General features: G+C 36.4%; 1 protein-coding gene across 36 annotated transcripts in view; it reads right to left on the reverse strand.

Annotated features, from left to right (window-relative positions):
- RIMS2 (regulating synaptic membrane exocytosis 2) overlaps positions 1–27,056 on the reverse strand; it is a 448,599-nt gene that overhangs the window by 61,200 nt on the left and 360,343 nt on the right. For 24 of the 36 annotated variants that reach the window (XM_071554038.1, XM_071554007.1, XM_071554005.1 and 21 more), the window contains 2 exons: positions 11,799–11,971; positions 10,547–10,792 (listed from right to left, as the gene is read on the reverse strand). In XM_071554038.1, coding sequence (XP_071410139.1) covers positions 10,547–10,792; positions 11,799–11,971 — 419 coding nt within the window. The remainder of the gene's footprint in view (positions 1–10,546; positions 10,793–11,798; positions 11,972–27,056) is intronic. The other 12 variants (XM_071554031.1, XM_071554026.1, XM_071554024.1 and 9 more) reach the window with 1 other exon arrangement.

A 27,056-nucleotide genomic window follows, 5' to 3' on the forward strand; every position in this document is an offset into this window, starting at 1 on the left:
CCTGGGAGTTCTTATGCTTTATCATGCCTTTTGAGACTTACAATATGTGGTAAACTACTCAGAATGGGGACGGAGGAACTAAAGACAATGCCTCTTCTGGAAGGTCTTGTTGCTATAAAAAGCAATTATGAAGTCCCACAGGTTAAAGAACCTCATTAAGGTTTTTGCAGGCATCCTATGTCATTGCAGAGCAGTACTGCCCATGCTTTCTGTACATAAAGCAAATCAACAGGCAGGAAGGCGTAAGCCTAAACTAGGAAAATACACTGCAATAGTCGTTTTTCATAGACAAGAAATACAAATCACAAAGAGGCCCAAACTCAAATCTTAGGTAGTTCAAAAAACACAAATCATATCCTTTCAGACATCCTTTACCACCATCTCATTTTTCTCTCCTTATCAAAACAATAATTAGACTCGTGTAAGGTGAACACCTCTCTTTCGCTCACTTGTTAAGTAATATCACAATCCATCTGCCAACTCAAAATAAGTCCCAATGACAGAAACCTCAGCTCTGGCGCTTCACTTACTCTTCTCTCTTCACTAACCTGGTAAGTTCTGCAGTAGTAAAGTACTGCTCAAGTCATATAAAACTGACTTTTAAATCAGGCCCTGGCCCTGAACCATAGGAGTTTATGGCAGAAAGCAGCACAGAGAGCAGTACAGAATCCTTACATCCAGAGACTTTGTAATGACTAACAAATTACAAAGAATTTCACCTATTCTAAAAAGAATAAATACAAATGTTATTCTATTTGTTTCAATGACTTATGTGTGTGTGTGGCTTGGCTTTGCAAATGAAGATCTGGGAAGGGCTCTCCCCACGTGGGTGTGCCCTTCCAGCCTGTGCAGTGGATTTTAGGTGAGGCTCAGCGTGCGCAGAACTGGCCCCACCGTTTAAGTCCTGAGGTTCATCTGCCACGGCCGAGCGAGCTTGGACAGTGACAGTGAAGTTCTCAGGACTAGAAACTACAGCACCCAGCATTTCCCAGGAGGTCTCCCATCCAAGTACTAACCCTGCTTAGCTTCCGAGATCTGATGGGATCGGATGTCAGGGAGGCATTTAACTGCTGTCAATGACTTATAGACCAAAGTTATTATAGAAACTTGATTTTTTTTTTCACTTATCAATGAATACACTTTACTAAAACCAGTATTATGGAGCACATGCATTTTTCCAATCTATAATATTATTAATACTTTGAAGGAAAAGATATCAATACAAGCTATTGTACTGTATATTGTTATTAGGATTTTTGCGGATTGTGATTGTATTTTTGCAGTTCTCTTTACAGCAGTATTGTAAATGAAAACTTGTTATCTCATTGCTCTGCCAAAAATGTAAATATCAGAGAATCAAATTTACACTTAAGTCACTTGGTGAACCTTTCAGGTTTTTTTGTTTCCCAAAGCAAAGTCAATATTACTGCTTTCCAGCTTAGTTCTCTGGTAATGATCCCTATTGAAAATAAGACATCCACAATAGTAAAAATCCACTTTGTCAAGTGTGTAGTACAGCTCTGTGCTGTGATGTCCCAGGGAAAGGATTTTAACAATTTTTGAATTGTTGTAATAAATATTTTCTAATACATGTCCCTTGTGAGACAGGAAGTCCCACTGAAGACTCTGTTTATAGGTTTTTACAAGGAGGAAATGAATTTTAATGCCACTCTTAATAGACCTTTTAACTCAGTCAGAGAGGCTCTCACTTCATTAATTTAGTGAAGAAATTCAACAAAAACAGCATTATGAGGACAGCTGTGATGTAGATAAAAACATTTCCATGGGAACAATGCTTCCAGCCAATGCGTGGATTCATCTGCCAATACACATCAAAGAGAGACACTGCAGGTTCAAAATTATAGTGATTTAGTCTCTGGAGATCCACTTGGCCAAAAATTATTCTATTAACCTATTACTTGTGTAAATTTCTAACAGCTACTGGTCTGATGACTATTAGGTTTATTTTATTGAAATTATAACAAGAAACCTGGGGGGCAGGAATAGAGCACTGATTATAATCTGTTTCCTTATGTACATTACTATTCAAAGAAAACTTCTGACTATACATCAAAACAGGAATAACAATATTTTAAATGAAGTTTCTTTTTCAAAGCTATTTTTCATTACAAATTAGAAATACCTCAACTGCTAGAGTATATAGGTTGACTTGAACTGGGTCTTCCCCTTTCTATTCGGTATAAATCTCTCTACACTGTTTTATTACCATAAATTAATAGATGTATAGCTTTGTCCATATTATCTCTACCATGTTTTTTTGTTTGTTTTTTTTTTGTAAACAGGAAGAAATTTCAAAATTGTTTTAGGTCAGATGTTGGACTATTTACCAAACATCGCCACAATGAATGAGCAATGCAGCAAAAACACTCTAACAGCTATTTCCATGCACTAGCAGTTGCATTATTTACAGGGCTTCATAGATTTTTAGTACTTCTCACCACCTCTGGTAGAATAATTGCATTTTTTTTTGGGGGGGGGGGGGGTAGTGAAATACAATTGGTAACAATTTTTTAAATTTAAAGTTATAATGAAAAGTATTGTATCAATATTCATCTACTGTTGATAAATTTTCAAGTTTTCCTGTATAAAGTTACAGAAGAGCTTCATTACCCTGCCAACAGTAGTGAATCTTTGATGAAATCCTTTCCTTTGATACAGAGAACTAAACCAGCCATTTACCCTGTGTGGATGCAAAAGAAGCCTAGCAAGAAAATTAGCTGAGGTCCAGAAGTGTTGCATTAGTCAGCTCTCATGTTCACTGATAAATACAAGCAATACATATGAGCTCTGAAGCTCGTCAAAAAAGAAAGTACATTGCAGTCAGTGTGAATTTTGAATAACATCCAAATTCTGTGAGTTTAAGAAGCATCTTCTTTAACCTGGCCTGGCAAAGAAGCAGTTGTGCTTGTAAAAGCCTGGTAATGACTAGCTTGCCAAATCAAAACTGACCACAAGCAACCTGATTTAATTGCAAGTTAATTACAGAAATGCACCTTGCATGTAGTTAATCTGAAAGTCAAATGCTGAGTGTGTTTTCCAACATACTGTTGAATTACAGTTTTCCAACAGAGATGGAGGAGACGGGTCAGTTTTCTGTATTTACGCTGCTACACCACAAGCTGTACTGCAAAGTTGCCTGGTGCTGCTCAGATTTCTTGAAGGGCTGACTAGAGCTCCATGAAATGAAAAGCAAGTAATGAACTGATAAACCAAACTTTAAATTCACTATGTGTCCTAGACCTAAAAATCACTAGAGACATAATGAAAAATGGAGTAAGAAAAGTGAGAAAAATTTCAGACTTCAAGGCTGAAATGCTCAAAAATATACAGAGGTAAGAGACATTATGTATTGTCTCAGTGTAAGGAGTACCCTGATTTATCATCTTGCTAAACTGACATGCGCTATATGGGACATTTTCTTATTTAGAAAACTCATTGAAAGTTAGAAAACTCTGGGAGACAGACATGCAGGAACTGGACAGGATGCACTTCTGAGATTACATTAAGGGGAAAACCACATAATACACAGGGAAGAGCCAGATGTCCTAAAAGCGCTTTATTTAAATAAATTGCTGTAAGTAATACGGATTTCACTGTAGCTGCATCTATACTTCACTCATGAAAGACTATATGGCTTTGATTAGTACTGCACAAAGTGAATATGCTCATGCTTGTTTTCATTGTTATGTGGACCTGTGTGGTAGTGGCTGTCTAAAGAATAAAATAACTCTGACATTTACTTCATTCCTTGTAAATTCAGGTTGCTTGAGGACTCTGAAAAATCAGGGTTAGAATAGGCACTGCTAACTTCTCCTAAACCCAGAGCATATCTCTGAATTGATCTCCTGGGACTGAGAACTAAATGGACATGAGCAAGAGATCTGAAGCCATAATTGCCTCAACCAAAGAGACATTATCTGGGGCATCATGATCTTGCCTGGCTGGCTTCTGTCAGTTTGACAAAATGACTTTGAGTACTTTTGGCCTCTAGGGGAAATTATAAAAGCATACAGAAAACTCAAGACCATCATAAAAAGAAAATGTTGTGAGGAAATATGTCGTATATCTTTCTGAACAAGAGCCTGCAACCTTTGTTTTTCTGAGCTGGGGAAGAGAGGTCTATGACCAGATCCCCTACTGAGGCAATGTGCACTTTGCAAACCATGCAAGTTTGGAGCAACTCTCCTCTTATTTACCTTGGGCCTCCATAGGAATTGTGCTCATGTTATGGCTACCTGTGGTATTTGTAAGGAAGTTTTATTTACTGTTGGGGGTCACCTGACGACACATCTCCCAGCTTGCTTACAAAGCACCTATGGACTTTAAGAGGAGTATGATACAGCACACAGGTACAGTGTTATTACTAAGAATGTTCAGGTGCTTGGTCAAATAACATTAAAAATCATATATATGGGCAATGGCAAACCATTGGAGCATCATCTTGCCATATCTAGCAAGTACACAATAGTAAGAACACCACTGGGACCCTTATCCTTAATTCAAGCACAGTACTGGCCAGATGGGTCTGGCAATGTATTTCAAAGGCAATGGCACAAAACTCATGACTACATTTTAGAAATACTTCTATAAAGTTACATGAAGGAGTTTGTGTTTGTTTCTTAGAAGGCTAAGTGATAAGCTTATTAATTTTTTTAATAAAGTACATTTAGAGGAATATATATTAATTTTACAGAATTTTGTCACTTTTCTAATAAAATAATACTCAAGTAAAAAGAGTGAATACATACATCACTAAGTCAGAACACCAAAATCATAATATCAAAGAAAGAAAAGCCTTATGAGCTTCAGCATTCAGTGCCTTGGTTTTTTTAAGTTACTACCCCACTTTTGTTGTTGCTGTTGCTATTATTGTCCACAGACCTGTTGTGCTCAATCCTGTACAAATCAAGATAAAAAAGTCTTTCTGTTGAATAAATTATGATTCAATCTACTTTTAAATAGCTTCAGAAAAATGAATCTTTTTAACACATTCAAAAGTGCAAAAACCAACTAATATTTGTTTCAAAGCCTCATTTTAATTTTTTTCCTTCATCCCTCTTCCCTGCATATCTACAGTGCTTTTCCCTGCATCTCTTGTGTTTTTATTTGATTTTGTGATGATTACTGATGCACTGTTTTTAAATTACCTTTAAAGACAGGAGTGCATCAGTGCATCACAGTTCAGAGCTGGCTCAACAGAGGTTTAAGTCCAGGCTGCATTTCATGAAGGGGCAAGCAGTTTCAGTGATACTGCATTGCTGACAAAGAAGAAATGTCTAAGTTCCCTGCTGGGCACCATATATATCAAAGCCACAGACTGTTTCAAATGAGCTATTTTTACTGTTCACCTGTTAATAATGTGTACTTCTGAATTCATTACTTTATTATTTCCCACTGGATCAAAATGAGTTCACGAGCTGTAAAGGAGCCTATGTGTGTTTTGCACTTATTCCAAAGTTCCATTAAAAAAACAGGTCTTCAAGGGTTTGGTAGGTGGTGACAAATGACTTAGAAACAGGTAACTTTGCTCAATTTCTCAAATTATTTGCATTCTACTCTCTGTACAGATTTCACAATAAATATATGAATTTATATAATTCCTTTCTGAACCATTGATCTTTTGCATACTTTTCCATAATATTTTCCAGAAGTTACACCTAGTTTTCTTCTGCATGTCACCTATGGAAATGTAAAAAACGACAAATGCCCAAATTATTGACAATATATGCTGGTACAGACCCAGTAGCTATATGAATTTATAGCTTTTGAAGATTTGCCTTGCTGTAGAATACTAAAGTTAAAAAGTTTGTATAAAAAGTAGTGGCTTTGAATCTATGCTTCAGATGGGCAAGAATTTGCCATAAACTCTTAACAGACTCTTCTCAGCACAATAATACTAACAAAATCTTCCTGAAAAAACCTTTATTTTAGGTCCTTTGATTTTAGATATACAGACTGGCAATACTTAAACAGCTCTGCTTATCTAGTCATAAGTATGCAAAAGAGTTATGTTAGAGAAACACAAAATAAAGTTGCTTTTTCTTCTTCAAGGCCCCAGTGCCTGATACATGCCCCAAACTGCCTGAATAATGAAACATTTTGCAGCTGAAAAGAACTGGTGAACATTGTACTGCAACCTGCCATTCTCATCCCAGGAATGGCAAGGTCACTTTGTTGTAATGTTGAAAACATTGTTAAACCAACACATTTGGTTGAGAGCTTCAGGAAATTGCATGCTGCCATGTGTTCCCTGAAAAATTACATGAACATTGACATAACTGGGCCCAAGTTCTCTCTCTCCATGGCAGAAATGGCATTGTGTGAACCTTATGTATCTTTCTATTTATCTAGATTGTTATTTATAGCTATTGGGAACACAGACTACCTGTACTGCAATTTTGCTAAAAGATCAATCATGCAGTGGGGAGTCTCAGGCTGCGGTTTTCTCTTCCAGACATACAGCCTTTTTGGCTTAAAAAGTTAGGCACAATTAACTTCTTTCATGCAGTAGTGTAGTTGAAGTAGTCATTGGAATCCTGAAATAGCTTTAAGAAATCAAAGAGCACATACATGTTGAAAAGGAATTCTTGATGTTGCCTTTGCACAGTTTTTGATATTTTTAGCAGAATATAGCTGCCACCCCTGTGAAGGAGCTTACACAAACTGAATTGATATGCTTTTTCTTCTGGCTTTGCAAAACACTGCATTTAACTGATAATAGTTCCAATCACAGTGGAAGGCTCACAAAAACTGAAATACTAAAATTAAAATTTAATGAAAAACTAAGGAAGAAATATGCATCAAGAATCAGTTTTAAAACCTACAAATTAAATTCTTTTTTTTTTTTTTACTAACTGATCCAAAAAAGGTCTAAAAAGTCAATTTGAGATGAATCTTCATACCTAAGAACAGAAGGGGAACAAAGAGCATGAAGGATTAGGAAGAAAAAAGGTTTTGTATCTGAAGAAATACATTACTTAAAACTATATCCTGCACTCTGTTTCTTGAATCTTAAAGTGACTCTGCAAAATTACAACTCAGATGACTTTTTCCACTACAAATTCTCCTTTCTTGGTTATGTCATCTTCTTACTTAATCAGCTCTATTCCTTCTACTGTCCTAAAGCGTTCACTTTCTTTCTTCCCATGGGATGTCACTGGGATGTTTCTTCCAATACATAGCAAAGCTTTGTGACTTACACACGCTTTCTATTTCACATCTGTACTGTTTCTGCCACCCACTGGGTAATTGCTTTGTCCACTCTCACAGTTTCAAATGACAGCTTCTGCAGTGCTTTTCTCCAGCCCCAGCAATTTACCCAATAACCCCTTCTAGGATACTGGAGAAAAGATTATGTTTCATAGCCTTTCTGCTTGACTGTGTCATATTTCTCCAGACATCAGTAAAAAGTTACACTCTCTTTTATCCAGTTCTATGTAGTTCATTTTTATTTCTCAGTATTTTAGCATTTGTTCCTTTTCATATTTATTTTCTCTCATTCAAGATTCAAAGATCAACTCATGCTGCTCATCAGACTCACCCCATCATCCACTTGATATATTTTTAGAAAGCACTTCATGTTTTCTCCTTATTGCCTGGAATGCTTGAAAAGAGCTCTCCAGAAACATTCACAAATCTGTCTTGTTTTCTTTGCTCAAATCTGCTCTGTTGTCAAGATGTTCCCAATCCAGTGGTATAACTATTTTCTGTCATGTGGAACATCCCTTAGTTCTTCTGTGCTTTGCTCTCTGAACTCATATGTTATTTCATGATATAGACTCTGTGTGCTTGGAACAGAGGTTGTGTTTCTCTACAGTATTTCAACAGTGAAATCGTGCTCTGTGACTACAATTGCTGTGTATGCACATGATGAAACAAAACTATTGTGACTATCAGAGTTAATGCCTAGGATTGATATTTTGAAAAAGTAAGGGTAAGATTTAGTGAAGTCTTAAACAGATTACCTGCAATAAAAATTATTAATTTTCACAGATTAGATCTAAAGGGGCTTTTAAAAAAATTATTATTTTTGTCCCTGAGATCATCAGGGAGCTGGAATAAGAAACAATGTCAGAAAACTGTACAAAATGAATATTCAACAGCAAACCTTGGGCAACACTTTTTGTTTACTACCATGTATTGCCAAGAAGGAACTTAATTATGATTTCCCTATAGGTAAACCATATGCCAAGGTTTAGTTTTACAAGGTTTAATGAAGGAAAAATCTGATGCTGCAGCTATTTCTGCCAAAAAAGATTAATTGATTTAATGTGCTCCAGTGCTCCAAAAGGTAATGCACCTTACTGTGCTGCAGTACTCTTTAAAATAGGTATTGGATGGATGCATGATGGATATCTGTCTTCACAGTCATTTAAGTTACATTGAACCCACCTATGATCTCAGCAGATTGATGGAGTGATTGTGAGCTGCTCTTGCATTTGAGTGCCCAGAGAAAAGATGACTCCTGTTCAACTAAAGATGAAGCTTTGAAGTAAAAATATGTGTTGAAAATCCCCATGTGCAATATAGCTTTTCTTGATGCCCACGATTTCAAGAACTACATAATAATTTACTCCTATTCTATCATGGATCAACTGGCTGCTTTGTTTCCCCTGGATCTCTCAAATACCTATTGATATGTTTGATTAACATGCTTGGTGTTTGTTTAATATTGGTGGTGTGCCTGAAAACATTTTTTTTTAAGCTGAACTCATTAACTTATCTTATAAATTGCCAAAGAAACAAGCAGAAGGCACTGAATTTACAACAATGCTGACAACTGATCTTGCCTACAGGCTTGTCTACTGAAAAGACAAGTTGTGATAATACAGTATGTTAATGATACACAACTTCACGTGTATATAAATGTGTACACATGCCTGCACCTATACAGGAATTAGCCTGTGCTTTTCTGTTTGATTCTTACCCAGAAAAATGTTCAGACAATACTAGAAAATGAGCAATTACTCTGCCATGGGAAAGGAAGGTGGATATAGAGAAGCTTTTATTCACAACTTACAAACTAAAAGTAGTCAAAATGGGCAAAGTGGACAAATAATACTAGAGACTGATTTCCATGCAGGGAGTCAAAGTCTAACAGAAACAAGAGTCACTGCACAACAGTCACTTAATAGCATCTTGTTTCGCTATTGAGTAGGGCTGCTGACTTGTGACACTTCTTCCTGGAGGCAGAGAGCAGCTAACAAAAGGAATAAGCTGGCACACGGAACAAGAAGTTGTTTCTCAAAGAGAACTTTACCTTATGTGAGGGACAGTATAATGGCTATTTTAAGTGAAATCTAGAAACCAGGAACAGTCATGCTTTTGAAAGGCAGGACTTTCATATAAACCTTATAGCAGTCCCTGGAACATGTATGCCAAGGCACTCTTAAAAACAGCTGTTTCTAAACAACTGCTTTTGCAAAATTCTAAATTGTAGAGACATGAGTGAAGGAATGATAGCACTTAATGCATAAAAACAGTAGTATGGCTATATTAGCCCATACCAGCCCAGACTAAATACTAGGCACTTTGATTTTGTCTTTGCCTCACCTTTGTTTTGAGCATGTTATGTTTGTGAGTATGTACAGGCATACATACATCTAAGTTTGTAGCAGTGAAAGAAAGTGGATTTCCACAGAGTGCTCTGTGCTTACCCTAATGTATATAAGGACAGTTTTACAGGCATAAGTTATCTACAGGTAGTGCAGAAGTGGCAGGATAAAATAAAAGTATTTTTTTCTGAGTTCTCTCATCATTCTCATGTGAGTGAGAAGGGGTTCAAGGATATTCATCAAATCTGAAACTCATTTCTTGCTAATGAAGAAAGAAGGAATATTGTATTTTTCTCAATGCAATTTACATGTATTTTGCAATACAAAATGTCAGAAATTTACATGGTTTTAAGGATTCATGGTAAAATGTATAATTTGAGAATATTATCTGATAAAACCAGAGCCAGCTGTGCTGAAATGTGCTGGATACAATAACAGCAGCAGGGGTGCATGACCTCTCCACAATACAGCAATCCTTGACAGTTATTCATGTGGAACAAACAAAACCAAAAGGAAGACTCCGCATATCCAAACTGATTGCCAATCACTATGCATCACTATGCAAAGACAATAAAAAAAAATTAAATTGATGAGATATCACTCAACAAACAATTTTTTCTGAAGCAATAATTCAAGCATGGAATATAATAAGGAATCTTACAATTTCTACTGTTTATTATAGTCAAACCCAAACTTTATTCTAAACCAGTTTAAAAAATAGTATGCTGTAGTTGCCTGCATATTAATGAGTCAAGTTGATGTGCTGCATCATTTGGTATGCAGAACAAGTTCATTGAAGCTGAGAGTGAAACTCGATTAAATATGAAAGCATCATGACAGAAAGCAAAGCAAAACAAAAAAAAAAGCTGCAGAGAGCATAGGCAATAAACAAGAAAAAGGAATAAAAAGGGAAGACAAGCAGGGTCCTGGAGGAAGAAGAATAGGTCTATAGAAACAGAAGTATATTTTACCTGTCATCCTCTTTCCCTTCCTCAGCTTGGTCTTCTTGAGCTTTTTCATCGTGCCCTGATTCTTTGATCTCCTTATCACAGTTCTCTGTCACCTCTGGCCCTTCCCCTTTTTCATTAATTTCTTGCTCCTTTGCTTTTTCCTCCTTCTCCTCCTCCTCCTCTTTTTCTTCCTCCTCAGGAAATACTTCATCTTGTTCATCCCCTTCCAGCCCTCCCTCTTTTTTTCCCTCTATATCCCTTGTCCTTCTGAAGTCAACAAAAATTGAAAAAGGCATGCAAAAAGAAAAAAGAAAACAATACATTAAAGTCAAGGTCATGGAGAAGAGCATGCATGAAAAAGGAAATGCAAAAGAAATTAAATAAAAACTAAAGCATGGAAGCGGTCATAAGGTAAATCATGCTGGCTAAGAGTCCAGCCTACACTAGAGAGCCCTAGAACATGTTCCTGGGACAGTCTGTAAGTCCTTCTTCAAATAAAACTTGCATGGCAACACATCACATTTAGAAATGTGTACAGAACTGTGTGAAAGAAACAATGTGGTCCTAACAATGCTCACATAAGCAGATGCTTAAACACACCATTTCTCTCAAGAACATTTTCTGAGAGTTAACATAGGTGAATAAGGTGGGTTACACCTTCAAGAAAAATTATTGTTCATTTATGCACCAAATGAAAGTGAAAGCTCCTGTGAGTGCACACAGGGTGCAGACAAAGAAAATGCATTGTTTTGGTCACAGATACTCAATGTACATCTTGTTGAAGGGCAGTTCAATGGCTGTACACCTACAATGTACACCTAAGTTGGACTAGTGTAAGTATTAAATAAATTGAACTGATCTGTGTACATATTAAATAATACATCTATAAAAGCTCAACAGCTCTATTTAAAAGGAAAATAGGTTACCTCTGCTGGCATAAACTTTCCAGTTAAAATGTTTTTTCAGCCATATTAAGTATTTTATAAAATGGTTTTCAGAAAGTGCAAATCTAAGCATGTCTAATGCTAGCTGACAGCATATGTTTGTTATTTTAGTGTACGTTAGATATCCCAAGATGACAAAACTTGGCCAAAAATAAATACTATGAAGACTTCAAAAAGCATGGGCTGCAAAAGACAATTAAACTACTATTTTGGAAATTCCCTGCAAATTTCATTTTAGGCAATATGTTAATTTCAAATGCACATATTGATAAGTGTTCAGTTAGTCAAACTACACAGCTGTAGCTGTCACTATAGCTCATGGTGCTCACCTTATCTTCTTGTTTCCTCTTGGACGCTCTGACTGGACGGACATGTAGCTTGTGCTGCTGAAACGTGAAGCGCTGCTCGTCCGTGACACAGCGGAGACATCGCTGACATCACTGTCTGAAGACTTATTGGAAACATTGTCTGAGCCTCGATGAGGATCCCGCCCTGACCGATACTGCAAGAGGGAAGGGACAAAGATACAGATGTTGTCAGTGACATGCTAACACAAATCAGGTATGGGGCTGGTCCCTGATGCTATCTAAACTGCCTTGGTCACTAATTGCCTGAACTTTTATAGTGAAGTTTTTAACTGATACAAAGTATACATTATGTCTTGGATTTTATTACTTTTACTCAGCTTTGCTGCCCCATTCAAGTTATTAGCTGCTCAGCTTCAACCATAGAGTGACTTGTACAAAACTTTCAGCACATTCAAAAGTTTCACAAAGCTTATCAATGACATCTAAACCATTGCAGAATATTCTTACCACAACTGTTTCACCAATGAAGAAAGGAAAGGAGAGAGACTAGTGACTTGCCTGTGACTGCTGAGCTCATTAAAGATTAAACATGAGACAGAATGTGCTGTGTGCTGTCTATAGTGTATGTGCCTCTTTTGGGGCCCAGCATGCTTACAAGAACTTCTGACTGACAAATGTTAATTTTTTCCCCTCCAAGTAAATAGGTAGATGAGATTATCAAATCGAAAGGCAAAGCAATGTTGTAGCTGTGCAAACTGAAGGGCTGGGCTGGGAGGTCTGAAAGGATAGGATAGAATTTGTATGGGAAAGGTACATGTGCCTCAGAAACTAAAAGATTCCAAAGGTATTTGAGCTTGTTAACAGTATATACCAAACATGGAACTGGCATGTGACTGGTGACCAGCAGTAAGCCCACACAACATACAGCATTGTGCAGTGGTATTCAGGTTAGATCTGAACAGAATATGATGGCATTTGTTCTTGTTACACGTTAGCTTTAAATTAATGCTATATCTGTGCCACTCTGCATTGCACTACATAGAAATATAATAAATAGCAGAAGGATATTTTTCCTTCCCCTCTTTGTATACAGACATTTCTGTCTATACAGAAATCAGATGGGCTACTGCTGATAATCTTTTCAGGAAAATAGTACTGCAAGACGAATTGTCAATGAACACCAGATAATTGTTTGGAAACAAGACAGTATGGAAAGACATGAAGAGCAGCATAGACAGGACTGATAGAAAACAACAGGAGAAAATAATCTGCCCATCACATCAGAGGCTTGTTTAACCCTTGGGGTTAACAACATAATGCTCAGCCACCTGGAGAAAATAATTCATTTTGTAAAGGGGCAGATCTGTGTAGTACTGTTGAGGAGAAGGTTTGGCTATAAAATTTGATGCTTTTTTATAGTTTTAGAACTGTCTTTCATGAAGCACACACATAATTTGTTTTTGTTCACTTACAAGGAATGTTAAAATGGGAGATAATCTGAAAGATTGTGACATATCTAAAGAGCATTTCAGAATAGCATTTCAGTGCCTATTCACCATAAATTATTTTTACATTTAGAAATAGTAAGTTATTTTGCTCATTTCAAGACAAGGAAATGAAATAAAAAGAAGAAAAAATGCTCACACAGGTTAGACTGTACCCCTGCTGCAGAGAGTGACCAAGAACAGCCTGAACTCCACACTTACAAACTGGTTGCACATTCTGCTGCTGGATTCCTGATCTGTACTAATTTACAGTATTTGTGTTCTCGACAACTGCTTGAGTCCTCCCCAAACTTAAAGTGTGAAAGTGCACTTAGCTACCCATAAACTCACAGAGTATCTCTGTGATGTTAATGTTCAAAAGTCTTAATATGTACTGTTTTATTGATGCCATTAATGATTTCCATGATAAAGAAGACAGTACGTATTATAACTGATACATTCACTTGGGAACATAAAAGCAACATCTAAACAGTTGTCTTGATCATCAGAAATAATGGAACATTATACCAGAGTAAAAGCACTGCTCTTTTTCAACAAGTCCTTTTAAAAGAACAACTACTCAGCGCTTCAGAGAAGAAAAGAATAATTATGTCTAGAGAAATGTGTATATACTGAACTGTAGCTATTCCATTCCCACCACCTAACCTTCTCTGTGATCATTCTGCATTGAAGACAAAGTCCTGAGTACAGTTTGTGTTGATTATAGTTACCAGGCCTGGGAAGTACAGCCTGATGTCCTGGGCTACCATCCCACACTATGGAAAGGCAATGCAGAGCTGCCCTCAGGCCTTCAGCACTGGCCAAGGCTCGCAGACAGATGTAATTGCCATCCCAAGCCTAAGGATACACTGTCACTGGCTCCCACCAAGCTAATATACAGCCAAGATGTAAATGCCTATGTATCTGTCATATTGACAGTGGCTGCTGACCCCAGGCCAGGCACATCCCCAGCGTGGCAGACCCAACATGCCTCTCCTTTGGGTAAGATGGACCACAGTATCAGGTGTAAATAATTGATGGAATTGTTAATCACATTGCAGTTAGGGAATAGATAATTACTTGCAATGATTCATAGAAGAACAGACCTCAGCCTGAAGATCCCACATGGAGCTTACCCAGCAGTCCATGGAAATGAGCCCTTCTGAACTGAATACATGCAAGCAACACAAAATGGCAAACGGTATCAGCTTTGCACAAAGTTATTCTAAAGAGTAACTCTGCAACACACAAATTTGCAAAAACCTATGGATTTGATTTTCTCTGTTGCATTTCCACACCTGGAGAATGCCAGTTCTTAAAATACATTTTTCATAGCGATGTGCTGTATCTAACAAATCTGACTTTTCCAAAAATAAAACAACCATATTGTGTTGGGTTTTTTTAAAATCCAATGTAGTAGTAATAATCTAGTAATATATACTGAAGATTGAGAATTGCCTTGGCAAGAAAAGGAGCTTAAAAGTAAATAATTTCAGAAATAGGATGTGAAAAACAATCATCAAATCATTACCTTGTCTCTTTTTTTCTCAGTTGTATGTAGAGATACTTCCCCTGAAATGTTTTTAATTGGGTCAGATGGCACAGAAATATTATTTTGCCCTTACAGCTTCAGGATATTTTAGGTTGAAAATTGGGAAAGTTAATTGATCCTTTCATTAAATCTGAGTGTTTGAATATCCAATATTTTTAAAGGTTTTATTTTATACATTTTCTGAGTCACAGTCAGCATCTGCTTGCTGCCTACCAAGGTAACATCTAGTAGAGTGAAATTAAATTGTCTTTCTTGCTGGACAGAGCTCAGATTTCTCATATTCATTCATTAACTCTGCTCCAAATCACTCTTTATTCTGCTGGCAAGGTCTACTTTTGACCTGATATCTGACTTAATTTTGTTTAGGAAATGGATTACAGTAGTGTATTGCATGTAAGTGTTTCAGTAGCTGCAGCGTAGAAGACTAAAGGAACCATACTGCTTCTCTGACAGAACCCATACTGGCATTTCAGTTTTGCATTTGTTTCTTAAATTGCCATTCTACATAAGGCAGTTTCTGAAGTGCTCCTATGCTGTCTGCCTCAAGAGTAAAATGGCACTTCTATTGTGCAAATATGGACTTTTAAGTATTCAGTTTTTTCATGTCATATACTCTGAATATAAAATGCAACAATTGTTTCAGTATTTGTATGGCAAAATCACATCTTGATAGATTTCACATACTTCTTGCTTTGTTTCTCCAAATTTCACTTTCTTTGTTTTCTGGATGTCACCAGGTGTATGACAAGGTCAACTTGGATTGAAAATGTCATTTTTAACCAAGTGCCATCCACCCATTGTATCTGAAACACTGATGCCTTTTCCCATCCCTCTCCACTGCCAACCCCATGTACCATGATGTAGGGTTTGCACCATCTGAATGCCACAGCCAGGGAACTGCCACCTCCATGGCTCAATCCAGGTTGCATCAAGGCCACAGGTTCGGATCATCAGCTGTAGCAGTTACCCTGTGTGCTCCCAACTCTCTCAGCAGAAAACATGGATACAAGGGCAATCTAGGGAGCCTCAGAGCTCCCCTGGTATGGACAATCAGGAGGTCCAGGCTGTGGTGAAATGTACCTGCCCACTATGCAGGTAAATTAAAAAGTTTCTTTCAAATTCCTTTAATTTTTTTTTTTTTTTAATACCAGCCACAGCATTAGGATAATTATCTCCTGACTTTCTCCATGCTGGAAAGGTGTGCCTCTTCTGTTGGAATGAGGTTAAATTTTTATTTCCAACATAATCAAGACTCATATAATATAGGCAGCACTCTGGACTTTATGACCCATCAAGCAGTAACAGTTCTCAGTCTTTAAGCCCATTCAACAATAGGCAGTCTGCTGCAAGGAGAGGGGCTGATTAAAAGTCACTTTTGTGGTTTTAATAGTAAAAGGATTTTGTCCTATTTTGCTGTGTTGAAGAATGAGAAAAATTGCATTATTTCAGATTCTATCAAACAAGTTCTAAAGTTTCTAAGATCATTTTCCTATTCATTAGTGAAATAATCAGCTGGAGACCTTTGTAAAAGAATAGTTAGGCATTAGTGCCTATGCCTTTTAACTGCAAGAGGTTACTGTCCCATACAGGACATGATTTTTAGACATTCATTATTATTAGAGCTGAAAAACAAATAGCTGCTCTTCTTCCTCTGCAACCTCTGCAAACATTTTTACCTTTTTGTTAACTATCAGTATGTCTGTGTGGCTGACAGGACACATAGAGCTACAACTCCTCTGATACTGATGCTCTCATTTCTGCAAAGAAACTGTTTTGGAACTTCTAATTCAAAGGGAGTTTTAAAGTGCTTCATGTTGCTTTAACCTATTGTTACCAGTCTTTCATCTTGGACTATTCAGTCATGCAATTGTCCAGGCAATTCAAAATGTCAATGACTTCTAACCATGTTTCTATTTTATTATCTTTCTTTTCTTTTTTTATAGTCTACTCATCAGTTCTTATTTGCTAGCATTTACATAGCGACATACAAGTCTGGTCAATGTTTTTACTGATCAAAATGTTGTGAAGATGTTTCAGACAATTGTCCATTGTGGTGCTACTAGAAGATTAAAAAACCATTCTCGACTATTTCAATAGTTCTTTGCCTCACTGACAAAAGCCCTTGAGCAGCCCAAGCACAGTAACTGTATGAAATGGTCTGTAATTTCAAGCTTTTGGTGCAAGTTCACAGCCTCTAAAGGCATTGCAAATTTTAGTTACCACACATCATTTGAATGAATGCTATTTGATTGATTCTTTCCAAAATGCTTTTTAATGGCTCTCTAATGAAGTCTGCAATTAAAATAAAAGCAAATACTTAGTAATAATTACAATAACATTATATTTACATTAAGTAACAAATTCAGAGAATTTTACTATATGCAAATGAACACATAGAGAGAATATATGTTCATTTGCAGCTTGCATACACAAAACCCCAAAATGAAGGCTGTGATAAATCTGCCCTTGCATGGAATTCATACTTAGACAACTCAATATTCTGTGCTTACATTTGTCTCTCCTATCAAGATCCATCAAGGCAATTGAGGTACAGCTAGCCTGGTCTGCCTCTGCAGCCCTGCTCTAGCTGTTACATGGCATACAGGTGTCCCTTGGGAGATTTAAAGACTTTCCTTGAGGAGATTAATTCTTGCGGTGCTCTTGTATTAGACATATAATGAGCTCCACAGTTGCCATGAGTTTCTCAATATAGAGTTCCAGCCACTTCTGCATTAGACTCATTCTTGACTGCTGATCCTGGCTTCTGCCTTGTGATCCTGGATCCTATCCTATCTTCCTTCTTTTTATTTCTGATTCTTGGATCCTGCTTTTTTAACCCTATATTTTACTTCTGAAGAGTCCTGTTGGCACTGTTCCAACTCTGTTGTCCAGAAATGTTTCAACTCTCAGCCAGTTCTTGCTTTGTATTAAACACTCTTTGATCTCCTGCCCTATTACACCTCTCTAGGCATTCTTGTCTTGCCTTAACACAAAGGAGAGAGCTACACATGGTGTTTTGCTAATGAACAGTACAGTGTCTGGACCAGAATCTAGGTGGATGTACTGTGGCTCTCCGTACATCATCTCTCACTTCCATGCGTTATCCAACATAATTTTTTTCCTCATTATTCTGAACATTTTAATCCACTTCTACCTCAAAAAAAACCCCAACTGACTGTAACCTAATTTGCAAAACCCATCTTCTAAACCATTCTAATGCCTAGTAGTTAGGCCACAGACTGAAACATCATCAAAAGGTAATATCCCTATTTTTATTGAACATATGAAAAAAAAAACCTACTCCAAATATTCTCACATCTTTTTGGTTTGGTACCATCCATTTTATCAATTTCACTAACCATTTGTCACATATGCAGTCTTACAAAGGAGTTCCTAAAACCTGATTTCCCTGTGGGACTAAGCCATGCTGCAAACAGCATTTTACTGCTAAATTAGTGAAGGAAACCTGAACAATGAAAAAGATGAAATCAGTTAGCAGTGGACTTTGACAGCAAAAAAAGGCAGCCTTGGTTGTATTGACTTGAATATAACAAGTAGATCCAGAGTGATTATTTCCTTTTACTCAGCACTCATTAGCCCACATCTGGAATATTATAACCAGTTTTGAGACCTGAAGTATAACAATGACATTGATAAACTAGACTGAGTTTATTGGAAGGCCACCAGGTTGGCTGAGGGAGCTGGGTTTGTTCTGCCTGGAGAAGTGATGGCTGTGGGAGTACCTTACAGCAGTTTATCAGATCATAGAGGGGAGGATGTCAAAAAGAGAGAGCCAATCAATTCACAGCAGCTCTGACTGGTGTCAGTAGGCACATTTTTACAATTGGTACAGTGAAGCAATGGGTCAAGTTGCCCACAGAACTTGTGGTTGCCTTGAATATTTTCAAGACCTGGCTGGATAAAGCCCTGAGCAACCTGTGCTGATCTCAGAGCTGACCTTTCTTTGGACTCATGCTAGGGCTTGTACCATACAGTTCCTGAGGTCCCTTCCAACCCAAATTACTCTGCCATCCTATGGGTCAGGGTGATCCAGGAGTGGTATGAGAAACTGAGAGTGCAGCAGTAATGCAGAAGCCACCAGTAAATCATGCCTAAGGACAACTGAAAATCTAGAGGGAAGTAGTCAGGAGGCAAGCCAAATCAAAAGACAAAATATTATGTGCTTCACCAAAGTTGGTACATGGTGTAATTTTTTTAAGAACTCTCAAAGTGCACAATATTAAATAAATACAGGCGAGCACTAGGAATTATTCTGGCTTTACATCAAGAGAACTTACAGAACCTGTAAATATTTGGTAAAGTAGGAAGCAGTCAGGCAGCTCTTAAATATCTGGGTCTTCTAGTGAGCTTGAGAATTAGCTTGTCAATGAGTTTGTCTTTCTACAAAAAAAAAAAAAATTGTTCCTGCAGTCGGTTTCAAAACTGTCACATGTCACCAGGTAGTTTTTTGTTCTGATGTTCTTTTTCATACAATATGACTTTTGGATAATCAAGGACACCTTTAATTTCAACTTCACTTTTATCTGCACTGAAATCAAGCTGTTATTAATGCAAATAACACACAATAATTCACAAAGATAGGCTCATCTAGTCTAGGGAACTGAGTGTTATTATCTAAGTCTTACTTAAACTCAGGACAAATTTAAAAAATTTTGAAAGGAGAAAGCACCGCAAACTTTATGCTGGGATATCACATTATTCCAAAGACTGTTCAAAATCACATTGATAGGATTTAAAAATACATATCTCCTGTGAAAAAGATAGTAGGGGAAAAACTGTTGTTTAAGCTAAAGTAAAAGACAAATAAACCAACAGAGGAACAATTATACACATCAAAAAATTCTTAAAAGGCAATTCAAGATGTGTTACACATTGGAGTGAAAATAGATGGTTTATACTGGCCAAGCAGGTGTCTCATAACATATCATCAAAAGCTACCTTAAGGGAACTACTCATAGAGAGAGCTTCTACTTCAGATCATCACACAACTGAAACAGGACACTGGAATATGCCTTGTGCCTTCAGTGGTATGCTTCATGTACTACATAACTAGACAACTTCTTTAAAAGTGAAGATAACTACTTTTTATGATCTATCAAGGTAAGTAACCGAGATTTTTAGGAGGAATTTTCACAGCTCAAGTAGTAAAGTAAGACAATATTTTCCATGGTTCTAGTTGATTCTGACATTAAATGAGGCAAAAGAGAGATCCAGGTATAGTATACAGCTAGGATGAAACCGCTATAATTTGACTGCATAAATGGGAAGGAATAGAAAATCTTATCTGTCCTGTGGATGGACCTCACCTTGTTACAACATCTGATGACTCCAACATACCATAACAAGTTATAGGTGAACCACAGAATGCCTTCCTGTAACAGAATATTCCCAAAAGTACTTGAAAAAGCAAAGATCTTGAAGAAATATGAGTCTACATAATACAAGGCCAAATAAATGAGAGCTTCAAAAGAAGAACCCTTTAATGAGAATTGAGGGTAGAAGGATATCCAAGTCCTCCTTTTCTGACATGAAAGTAATTTAGAAAAGCACACAAAATGGAAAATAAACCAAAGATCTTTCTAAGGTTTATTTAAAATATTTGCTATCCAGATTCCCTTTCATACTGCTGAACTCCTGAATTTTAACTGCTATTGAAGACAGGGCAAAGTCAGTCACCAAATTTCACTTTAGAGAAACGGGTCCACAGTCAGGCTCTATGACGGTACATAATAAACTATGATGTGCATCTCTAACTCCTGACTGCCCCACATCAGATTCTTAACTGTCTTAAACAGAAGAAAAAAAACTCTTTAAAATAGAAACCAGCAATACTTTAGCAACCCAGAACACTCTGTCAAGTCTCCTGAAGATGCATCATCATGGACACCATTCATGTCAAAAATCTGACCTGTTCAAGGTAGAGTGGTTATAAAAACACAGGTGTCCAGGGCTTCACAATTTACTGTGCAATTGCATTTAATGGTATCTCCAGTGCTTTATTTCCTGAGGAACTTCAGCAAGTTTGTTGGACAAACTCATTAGTCTATGGTTAACTCACTTGTTTAGGGGTTCAGTTTCTGTGAGAACTCTTTTTCTGCTCCTCTTTGGTCTTCTAGCTCTAGTACACCCTACTTACATTGGCTAATGACTCAAAGAATGCTTCCTTTATTTATGTTCTTCAAGTGGTTCACATGCCATTTCTGTCACCACTGCACTTAAAATATCTTGCACTTCATACACTCCTTCCATCCAGTCAACAGCTTATTTTTTAAAGAGTAGCAAGGTAGGATTTCTGTTTTAAAAAATTCTCTTTTGTCTTTGATTGTTCTACCTATTCTGGGCTTCTTGGAGATGTTATTTTGCAAATACAAGCTAGGAAGTCAAAAAAATGCATTTTATGCATATTTTCTATGCATTAACATGTATTTAAAACTATGCTTATATAATTTGTTTTTAGTCCTTGGTCTCATAAAAATAAAAACAAGTTAAAAAAAAAAGTTGATACAGCAACCATCTTTTCTTTTCACAGAATTTTGTTTCACTACACTTCATTTCACCCCAAAAGCCTGTTAAGTATTTCAGCACAATTGATGGCTTGAGAAGAGAGAACATTTCCTTTACTCCTACTTTTGCTATGTAACATTTAAATATGACTTTGACCAAATTTGTCCTGGTACACAGCACCTTCAAAGGAATTCATGCTGAAGAGAACAGCTGGATTGACCCACGGCCATCTGGTGAGTTCTGTAAGCAGAAGTGCCTAAGGACACAATTGCTCAAGAACAGGATATAAATATATCTTTATATGTTTATGAATTAATTTTTGAAGTCCTTAAATCCATAGTTATCAAAGGATAGCAACCAAAATCAAGCATGATTTGAAGGTGTATCACATAATCTTTTTTCTTAATCTCTTGTTTTCACAGATTATTAGAGTATATCTAGGAAAATCCCTGTATAAAAAGAAATATATGAGCTCAGCTGATAACTTGTCTGCAAATTCTCTGCTGATTCATGTCTAGCTAAAAGAAACAAGTCTTCAAGGTATAGATACCACCATTTCTCCATCCCTCCATAGGTAAGTTACACTGCTTAAAAAACATTATTTTCTCTAAAACATATTTCCTCAACAGCTTTACCCTCATTACATTGCAACTAGCAAAAAAAAAAAAAAAAAAAAAAGGCTAAGGGAGAGACTGAGCATGAAAACAGCTTCTACAGATCAAAAAAACTGAACTCTTCCTCTTCAGTGATTGTACTTTGGTTCTTAAAGAGGGAGTAATTAGAAAACATGTATAACTTATGTCTCTCATAGCTCATTGTAAATAGTCTAATGATTTACCTCTTTGCTTGCTTGTAAGGTTAATTTGAATTGAACTTTAGAGAAAATATGCAACATCTATTAACATTACTCACAACTTCATCTTGATCACAAAAGCCACGTTAACAGTAGGTTAATAATATGTGACACTTGCGGAAAAGAAACAAAAAAAATCAATTGAAACTGTATAAGAAATTTAGATAATTTTGCAAGACAAGTACCCATATTTGAATTATTCAGGGATCAAAAACTTCTGTAAACATTTTTGAAGATATTTAATGTCTATGAATTATTAGAATAACTTCAGTCCTTGAAGTTATTTTCATTTACAGATGTTTCCTTAGCATAGCATGAGCACAGCACTTCCCAAAATGTGACTAGAAATTAGCCGAGATGAGGGAAAGGGAACATTTTAAACTGCCTTCTAAATATCACCCAAGTTGCTTTTTTACAACTCTTGAAACTGAAAGTCAGCCTGCTAATCAGAACTGAATTTACATATTGCCTGTTAGATGCAGAACACTATGTCATAGTATTTTGATTTTTTTTTAAGCAAAATGTAGATATTAATAATTACTAGCTGAAGGTGCAGAAGTATGCAAATCACCAGAATTGTTTTATATGTGACTGCACATGTCATTTAAGAGAGAACAGAAACAAAATTACGCATCCAAGTTCTCTGAAATTAATGTATCCAAGATACTCTGCATGATGCAACAAATATAACATCCTTTAAAGATTTGACATAGTTTGAAGATAAAGCATAGATCAGACAAATTTTACAGCGATAAAACAGAACGTCAGAACAAAAGTCTGTATGTTTTCCTGTATGATAATTTTTTCTGCTCTACATAATTGGACTCTGAAAGAAACACAATTTACAAACTTCTTTTCATCATGACAGTTGAGGTCATTAGATAAAATATATATAGAGAGATATACATACATATATATATTCAAGGCAAAGATTTAGGAGAATATGCTCTTTTAGTGAAATAAAAAAAAAGAAGATATTTTGTTTAATGTAAATTGTTCAAAATTTCATTAAAATTATATTTTCTTCTCTAGAAATAATAATACAGAATGAGTTTGTTGTAAAAACTACTTTTTACATAACAAAAATGAGCACTTTTTGGATCCATCATTATTCTGTTCAGAAGTAAGGATTAAAATTTCATAACAGATTTCTCTTTTTTTTCTTGTTATTTCCTGTTATTATTCACTGATTCCTGACTGTCAGTGAAATCTCTGGTAAAACCATGATTTCTGTCTGCAGAAGGAGGGTCGTATTCCTCCTCAGATATTACTAAAGAAAACATTCTATTGCCTAACACTTAGCAATATTAGTTCTTCTAAGCAAAGACCTTACTTCCCAGAAGTGACAGTCAGAAATTCCTCAGATTAGGAAGGACACAGAGGTAATTTGATGGTGTAGGAACATTCTCCCTAGAAGTGTTCCTGAAGACATTAAGGCTTTATGAAAAACCTCCCTGTGCTGAGACTCCAGAGTCCTGACCCTACTTTCATTAGCTCCATTCTGCAGAACCGCCTTTTTCAGAATAATGGTCGTGTGCTGCATCTCTCCAAATCCTTCATATTAACTACTTGCAGTAGAAATGCTTGAATTCACTGTTATATTCATGAAAAGTAACTGTAAGATTATATAATTAAAGTACTTAAAAAACCCCAAACAAAACCAAACAAATAAACAAAAAAAAAAATAACCAAACCCACAATGCCTTGAAGAAATCTGCTAGACATACATAACCTTTTTTCTTGCATGACACCTGTCAAACAGTCCTCAAAACCACAAGCCTGTTACTTGGAAAAAGGTTGATAAACTGGCAACATTTTCACTGTTAATTTTGGGGTTGCTATCAAAGAAAATCAACCCAATTGAACAAAGAGAAGCACTCCCAGAGGGGAAGAAAACATGCATACTGCTAAAAACACTTCACTGGCCTCATCATTATAGTCAGAATTACAAATAATAACAGTAATCTCTGGGCAAATCCGTCTAAGGCAAGCCCAGCTGTACCATGGGGAGCGCCTCCTCCAGCTGCTGCAGTACAGGAGAGCTGAGCAGGGCAGGTGAGGAGAGTGGGGTGAGGGGCCAGCCAGCTCTCCTACCTCCAAGTCTGACAGTGCTTGGAGCCTTCAGAACCATCCCTTGTGAAGCAGACAAAGGTTCTGCTTCTTCAACCTGGAGAAGACAAGGCTCCAGGGAGACCTTACAGCAGCCTTAGTACATAAAGGGGGATTACAAGAAAGGCAGAGAGGAATTCTTTTTGCAAGGGCATTATAGTGATAGGACAATCAATAATGGCTTTTCCCTGAAACAATTGACATATAGATATAAGGAAGAAATTCTTTACTGTGAGGCTGGTGAGGAACTGGAATAGATTGATCCAGAGAAGTTGTGGATGCCCCATCCCTGGAAGTGTTTAATGCCAGGCTTGATGGTTCTTGGAGCAACCTAATCTAGTGGACTCCCATGGCAGGGGCTTGGAAGTAGATGATCTTCAAGGTCCTTTCCAACCCAAACTGTTCCATGAGTCTATGATTCATTTAGAATCCTACATACTTAAGCAGGCTCCATGCAAGCCCTGCATGGAGACATCCTTTCTAGGTGTGTGCCATGTTTTCCTGGATGTTTCGAGGTCAATAGCCTAGCAAATAGATCTAGCAAACACATTTCCATCGTGGAACCACTGCTCTACCCTTGCTACATTTCAAAGGTGAATACTTTTCTTTTTGCATCTATTCTGCCTGACACAGAATTAAGTAGCACAAACTGCAGCTTGGTGGATACATGTTATCACAGACTATTATTCTCATTTCTTACAGCTCCCTAACTGTTGCAGCAAGTCAACTTCATACATTGTCTATTTTTGAATGTCAGACTTTGGTACCCAGATATTTAGTACACAATTCCCAATTAATTTTTTTACTTGTTTTCTGTAGATTGTCTCATTTATTATCAGCATAACATCAGTTTTAGAACAACTTAGACAATTAATTCAAGCATAGTCACAGTCTTTGTTACTCATTAACTGTTATTCAATTCAGTAGCACCTTCGAATTTTACAGCTTAAATGCAGATAAAAACTGCAAATGGAAATAATTGAGTTTACTATGAAAAGACCAAAAGACTAAAAGTTTAGCAGTTGTCTATATAAAGAAGTTCTGAAAGAAAAAATCTTCTATTTTAAAAAGGATAAAAAGATTTAAGATAAATTGCAGTGATTTCTCTGGCTAGAAGTTGATCAAAACATCACCCAGGTGATTTTAAAATGTGATTGTTAATAGAATGGTTACAATACTCAATAGAATCTGGCTTTGACAGAAATCATTTGATATACATTTTGCTGTATATTTAATATATATATATGTTTGATAAGGCAATTTTTCCTTGAAAATACTTGCTTTTTGCAAAAGAATATTTAACTCATCAATTTAAGAGCAAAACACAAGAGTATGTGTTACACTTAGGGGGTTTTGTGCTTTTTTAATGGCAAAACATAATCTTCTGCTATTGAAAAGCCCTTTTTCCCCCCAATAGATTCCAATAAAATACTGAATAATCAGAGCCAAAACAGACCGATAATTTTATTTTTGTACTTTCAGGAGTCATTTTTTCTCCTTGAAATTCATTGTAAAATTAAAAGGTACTTTAACAACATTCTAAAATGTATTTATTCTCTGATTTCTAAATATATCATTAGCAATAGAAGCTTACACAAAAATTAAGCAAATGGGTGACAACAGAAATTACCTGTTGACAGATAAAGACAGCCAGTATCAGTCTACTTTCAGATGTTTATATTTCAGCCAAAATCATTGTGTGTGAATGCAGTACTTTTGTTAACCACAGTATTACATTTAAAAATATCATGAATTTCTGATAGAGACATGGATACTCGAGATTAAAAAAAATTAGAAAATTATCAAAGCCAAAATAAATTAAAGAGAGCTTGAATTAAAAGAAAAAGAAAACTGACAGCAACAGAAATATTTTCTGAGAATTTGCACATCTTTGACTAAAAAATCCACAGCAACCCACTTCTATAGTCAAAGTCATTAAAAGACTTTTAACACATCAGCAAAATGCAGTCTGAGAAAAATAGAAATTAAAGAAAAGTTATTTTCTACATTACCATGTGTATAGAGCTCAGTTCTAGAATTCTGAATTTATTTCATCCAGGTATATTTTTAGGTCTTATAATTGAACTTTAAATCCTGTACTTATAGGAAACAGAACTACAGCAATTTATTCCACAAACTTGTTATATTAAGAATACAATAAAGTACTTGATTGAAAATATTAATGCTCTCAGCATTATGGGCCAGAGAGACTCTCTGCACTGAACAGTAAAATTCCTCACATATCACACATGAGCATGACTGCTTACGTAACCTGAACACTCACAGGCTGCTGGGAGTGACATGACCTGTCATTCCAGACCAGACAACTGGTTGAACCATCAAGTTTCTGGCCCAAAATTACAAATACTGAGTAGTCCATAGGAAAACACAACAGCCACGAAACAGTCAATAACTAAAAAATTTCCTCACCTGGGAAATTCTTTGTTAGTGTAATTGGTGTTTGATTTATTTCCTGAAGCAAAGAGCTTATTAGGGTAAAGGTGGGCAAGGGGAAGATAAAGGGAACCCATAAAACTACACACAGGTATTTCCATTTGTAAGTCTGTCAAATTCTACTGGTTAGATCCTTAGCTCTACAGGTATTCTATAGAAACATTACTTTGAATATTTGCACGTGGTCTTATCCATGTTAGTTTTTACCTTCTTAATTATTTTTCAGCACAGCTACATTCCAATTATTTTGTCTTTCCAAGTTTTATCTAGATATTTAAAATTTTAAAATTTAAGTTGGTATG

Source organism: Pithys albifrons, chromosome 4 (assembly GCF_047495875.1).
Source record: "Pithys albifrons albifrons isolate INPA30051 chromosome 4, PitAlb_v1, whole genome shotgun sequence".
Classification (NCBI taxonomy): domain Eukaryota; kingdom Metazoa; phylum Chordata; class Aves; order Passeriformes; family Thamnophilidae; genus Pithys; species Pithys albifrons.